This window comes from Sinohyriopsis cumingii, chromosome 15 (assembly GCF_028554795.1).
Source record: "Sinohyriopsis cumingii isolate HCF-2022 chromosome 15, ASM2855479v2, whole genome shotgun sequence".
NCBI classification, from domain to species: Eukaryota; Metazoa; Mollusca; class Bivalvia; order Unionida; family Unionidae; genus Sinohyriopsis; species Sinohyriopsis cumingii.
This window is the reverse complement of record NC_142975.1, coordinates 116,332,020-116,338,019: the sequence shown is the minus strand read 5'-3', so window position 1 is coordinate 116,338,019 and position 6,000 is coordinate 116,332,020. Positions and strand designations below refer to the sequence as shown.

Below are 6,000 nucleotides of genomic sequence, written 5' to 3'. Positions count from 1 at the left end.
TGAACTTTCAAACACTTTATTGACAACATATATATATTTTATCCCACTCCAACAATATTTTTCACATCCATACTTACAAACTGAAACATTTAAAATTATGAATTCAACACAAAAAATTTTTAAAATATTTCTTCAGGTAACAAGTGACATTTTTAAAAAATTACACAAATCACTAATATTTGACATATTTCTGATTTTGGCCAATATATGGATCCACAGTGTGCTATTCTGATACAATTTTCACTAAACATCTCCATGTTCTTGGTTAAGTTGTGAAGTCTAGCCCAAATTTCACTAAATATCTCAATGTTTTTGCTTAAATTGACATTTCTGAATAGAATGCTCCACCAAAACAGTAGTAGGGCATATCGTGTTACACTTGTCCATACATCTGTCTGTCTGGGTTGCCATCTTGGTCAGTTTCAGATACTATTAACACATTCCTTGTCTTTTGTTATTGTTCCACTGAAAGCCATCAATTTTTCACAGAATATTCAGCTAGAATCAAGGATCAAAATCATCAAGTATCTTTTAATTCTCCCACGAAGAGTCTAGTTTTACATCTGAGTAATTAGGATTATTTTCTCAAATTTAAAGTGTTACCCTTCTTTTTTCTGTCACAAATAAATTTCCATTTGATGAAAGTCAATATTTTCAAAATATAATGATCAAGATGACAAATTTTCAATAGATTCAGTAGAAATTTGAGAAATATGGTAAAAATGGGGCCTTTTAAGCTATATTACACTACTACTTGGCCAATTATCTTCTTTAAGACAAAAGTTTAGTTTTAAAGAATAAAACCACTACACAATGTGACAGCTCCAGAGTGAAGTTCAGAATTACTATTAATACTTAAAGCATTTACTTATATGGCTGTATTGAAGTGAATGCTTAACACAGTGACCAAGTACAGTCATTTCAAACATGCATGCAAGACCTGGGGCCCTGAGTGGTCTATGGTGCTCACCTTTACAGATTATAACTCACATATCTCACCTCTAACCTTGTGGGTTCGATTCCCAGGATGCTAACAGTGGCCTCCATGGGTTGGTGGTTCTTCCTCTACCAAATGTACTGGCTGCCATATATCATGTGATGAAAATGGCATTAAACCCACAAAACAAACAATACATGAACAGAGACCACAATTGATATTGATCAAAAATGTCATCTTACAACACTGAATGTGCTGCATACAGGAGTATCAATAAACTGGCAGCTTTGGACTAAATGTTTAAATTAAAACTGTTTTGCACAATATGAATGCATTACAAATTTTTTTATATACAACTGTATGCATAAAATATGCAAATCAACTCTTTTCTAGAGCTTTATGTATAGAATGAAACACTAAAATAAGATTTATACTATTAATATACAGAGCAGGTGTACAAAAAAATCACGGAATGATGAATAAAAAGGGAAGGTAAATATTTGTCAGATAAACACCTTTTCTCAGGTAAGGCAGGAATGTTTATACATGGAAATGGTTAGTTGAATTTACTGCCCATAAATATTTACAGAGTCTGATAATTGTATCAACAAATATGCAAGTGGTATATTTTATGTTGGCCAATGTCTAGCCAGTATGTTTATCTTAATCATGTACATAGATATAGCAGTATGACAAAATATCACAAGTTGAGAACAAAGACATGTCTTACAAACTGAATCTTTTTATACAAGAAATGCACAGCTAATGAAAGAATTGCATACTGTGAATGACATGAATAAACGTGAGCTGTCAATATTCAGATCAGGAGAAAGGTTAAATTAAACAGCACTGTTTCAGTTACTGCATACTGTGTACATGTTGAGAAATTATTCAAACATTGCATCCTTATTCTCAAGACACAACTTTGACACATTTAGTTTTTCAAAGGACCACATTCTACTCTGGTTATATACAAGCTTACAAGTTGAGTCAAACTGCATAGACCCAGATCTGCCAGCATATAATATGCAGATGTGGGTCTGTGCAAATTGCAACTGGACTTGACTTATAAGTAAGTACCTACAGTATGGCACTTGATACTGTGGATTAATGTTCACTGTATACAAATGTGCTATTGAAAAACTAACATGGTAGCTATCATAAGTTCAATTTTCAAACTTATTTAAAATGATGTTAGATTGTGCTACAAAGTTAAAACTATTTTGCTGGACATAATTTTTTTAATGTAAAACCAAGCCTGAAAGGTTAGTTACTGTAAGCTAGTTATGTGGCATATCTTAAATTACAAACTGCAATAACAAATTTAGTCCATTGTAATGTAATAATAAATTTATATCCGACTTTTGAATTCTAATTAAGTAAAGAATTATACCAGCCTGTCTTGTTCATTTCTTATTGCTAAATAGATCAGAAAAGTAAGTAATGCTGTTTAAAGTGAATGCTTTATACAGCTAACCATTGACTTGTGCAATAGTTGCATTCCCACAAGTGGTTGCATAACTCTGAATTTCATAACTTCACTGCCTTTAATTGTCATTGAAAGTTATGTAATTCAGCTAATTTGAGTGTCATTCATTTTTGTGTGCTGTTTTAGACAAATAATTTCATTTTTTTTTGGTCTTCACAAAAAAATTAATGTAATATAATTTTAAGGTGATAGATACCTGTACCTCTGTTAAGTGCAGTGAAGATTATTCTAACTATGAATCCATTCTATGATTGGTCTCTTAATAGGTAGAACAACCCTGTGAACATTAGGTCACCAGTATGAGACAGAATACGCACTTGAATGGATACATGAAATGACTTTATCACATTATGAGCATGATGTTTTAAAAATGTTTTTCAGCAATAGCCAATTTACATTTTGAGCATTACTATCACAGTCAAACCTATAACAGCAGTTACAATGACATACAATTCTATAACATCAGTTTATATTGCAATTTTATTAAATGTAATAAGATTTAAATTGTTTTCAACTATGCCTTTTAAATACAATCTTTAAAATACTAATTGGAGCTATCTTCAGGGTTACATAAGGGCTGTTCCAGCGAAACATACTTAGGACCCAGGCAGGCATTTTTAATTTGGTGTACTTATCCATAGATGTAGTTTAGAAATTTTCTTATCGTTTTAATATGAACTCTTTGAAATCAATGTACCCTGGCAGATAGTTTAAAAAAACTGCCTTCCCTGGGTACCATGTATGCTTAAATGGAATAGCTGTAACATAACAATACTTAAATATTGCATCAGTCAATTTTCTAATTTGCAAATCTTTCTAACTCTAGCCTCTGGGGCTGTTTCATCAAAGAATGTACTTTCCAATTATGGTTAGCCACAATGAGGAGGGATTTCAGATATGGACAAATCTTGAATAGGATTTTATTAACATTAAAACCATTTGTAGATAGTTGTACATAGGCATAAATCTACAAAAAAATATACACGGTATCACTGATATCTTGTTGAATTATGTATAACCACAAAAGACTAACTTAAGTGAGATAACTAAAATCCCATAAAATTAAAAAGACTTCACATGCTTGTGTATGATCACCTTGGCTATTTGTTGTGAAGGTAAGGAAGCTGTATATGAACACCAGATTTTCACAACCATGCACCATTATTGCACACAGAAGCTCAGTGCTTACCACACACCCACTTGAGTGTGGGATCTTTCAGTTCTATTAGCTCTGTTACTGATGTTGAACGACACTGGCAACAGTAAGCTCTAGACCCTGAGAAAAAATAAGTATAATGGGTTAAAGAGAACTGCAAAAATATAACATGCATATGACACGTATACAAACACTGAACAATGGATGTGACAATCTATTTAAAGGACTATACAATACAATGCAAAATGGGAAGAAAAATCTCTCAGAACTTTGGACCCTCTTACAGTCTTATTCTTTTACTCACAATGTTTACAGGCAAGATTGATTGGTATTAATGTTAAATTGATTGATTTTGTAAGTAAGAACCCAAAGTTACAGTAAACCAAATTTATTTATGGATTTTTGTCATTATTATTAATGTCTGACAGAAATGAACCCAAATGATGCTTTGCATGCATTTTATCTTCAATGCTCATGAATGAAGGGGAAAAATAATCTCACTAAATTTTTACTCTCATCTCAAAGAATAATTTTTGTCAGTTCTTACATACGGGTACTTGGAACCTATTAGAAAATTAAGAAATCCTACAATTATATTTTGAGGATAAATGATAAAATTCAATGCACATATTTATGTCACATTTATCTGATTTTATTGTCATATGAAGGTTCTGTTGAGAATTAAGTATTGCCAAGTTTATGAAGAAAAATACCTATATGGGGGTAATGCATGATTTTACATAAAAACAATTACAGTTATGAAACATAAAATGTAATTTAAAGATGTGGGGATGGCTACATTCTAAGAGATTAGCGTTTATGAAAACCCATGCCAGGACATGCAGCTGCATGATGTTATTCTAGTTGAACTGTCAACTTATAACTTGATTAAAAAAATATTTCTCAAACATCTAAAATTATAAATTGGTATGATTCACCTTTTATCAAGCAAAGCTGAAGCAAACATTTTATTATCCTGAAATCAATAATGTTTAGGGTTTATATAATTTTACATCAAGCTTGGAAAGTACAGACCTGCAAAATATATATATTTGTATTTGTTTTAAATTCTAATTTGAATGGTTAAGATGTTTTCATCATCATAAGAAACTACTAATGGGGGCTGGTGCCACTGTGACCTTGTGGCAAGAGTGCAAGACTTCAAGCAAAAGGGTGCTATTTGAATCCTATTCATACCATCAGATCAGCCCAGGTTGGCTACCTTCAGCAAGACACTGTATCACAATTGCCTCAGCTCTAAAAATAATTACCTATTTGTGTTGCTGTGCTATAAAACAGTGAACTAAACCAAATTATTAAGCTCACCCAGCATATTTACAGTTTGTCCATCAATAAAAAGTATGGGGAGTGTCTCTTGTTTCCATTATTCAAAGAAATTCTCTTGACAGTATATCAAACTATTTAAGCATTCTCTTTGGAAGAAGTAGTAGGATTTTACCTGTCTCTAATAATGGGTTAGAATGATTACTTTCAAAAATGATAATTGTATCATATATAGGATGTGCAAATGAAGTGTGCTGTAATTTTTTATTTACATCATATACAAGCTTCTATTTTCTTGGAAAATTTCTCAAACAAATCTCTTTGGTTGATCAAACTATACCCTCCAGCCGTAAAGCCAAAATACAAAGCATCAAACTGACCATAAAGTTAATTTAATCAGACATACAAATTTATTTCAAGCTCTACAAGAACAAGATGCCATTCCACACAGAAATGGGTTATTCAAGCCATTCCATTTTAAATTACAGTGTGACAATATACATGAGGTTGAATCCTGTGACCTATAAATATGTTATGTAGTAATGGGAATCATTTAATTGTTGTGCTAATGATAGATTTTGCTAACAATTTCACCATGTCTTTGAGGAGAGTTTTCAGTTTATTCACTTGGGCATCATGCCACAGACATGTAGTATGATGTCCTGCCCAGTCACATTATGGTGACACAAGGCCAACCAATCCTAACACTAATCTCTCAATGTTGAGTGCCTAGCACAGCAGCTGTTCATCTCTACTGGTGTATAATTAATGTCTATACTCATAAACTGAGTCCAAAAGCAAGCTGCATAAAGCACCAGCAGATTTGGATCTGTGCAGTTCATTACGTGTAATCAGTAGAACAAACAATATGCAACATTAGTAGGTCCAAGTCCATGTTCTTTGCAGTTGGACTGAACCTAGAGCAAGTATATATTGTAAGGGTTGTAATGTTAGCAACAGATCACAAGTCAACAAACCTGAGAACAACTAGATTTCTCCAAATGTTTGCTTTGAAAAATAGGTTGGTTAATGACTCCAACAATGTCAAACCAGCAGACCTGCATCACACTCCTCAATCCAGATCAGAGCTGTCAGAACTGGAGACTGGATGGTGGTAATGCATCTAAGTATTAA

At 32.6% G+C, this 6,000-nt stretch overlaps 1 protein-coding gene across 1 annotated transcript in view; it reads right to left on the bottom strand.

Moving 5' to 3' along the window:
- The window catches only part of LOC149782543 (cilia- and flagella-associated protein 418-like), a 35,440-nt gene continuing 29,440 nt past the window's right edge, over nucleotides 1–6,000 (bottom strand). The window contains exon 6 of the mRNA XM_089933977.1: nucleotides 1–3,702. Coding sequence (XP_089790103.1) covers nucleotides 3,605–3,702 — 98 coding nt within the window. The 3' untranslated portion in view covers nucleotides 1–3,604. The remainder of the gene's footprint in view (nucleotides 3,703–6,000) is intronic.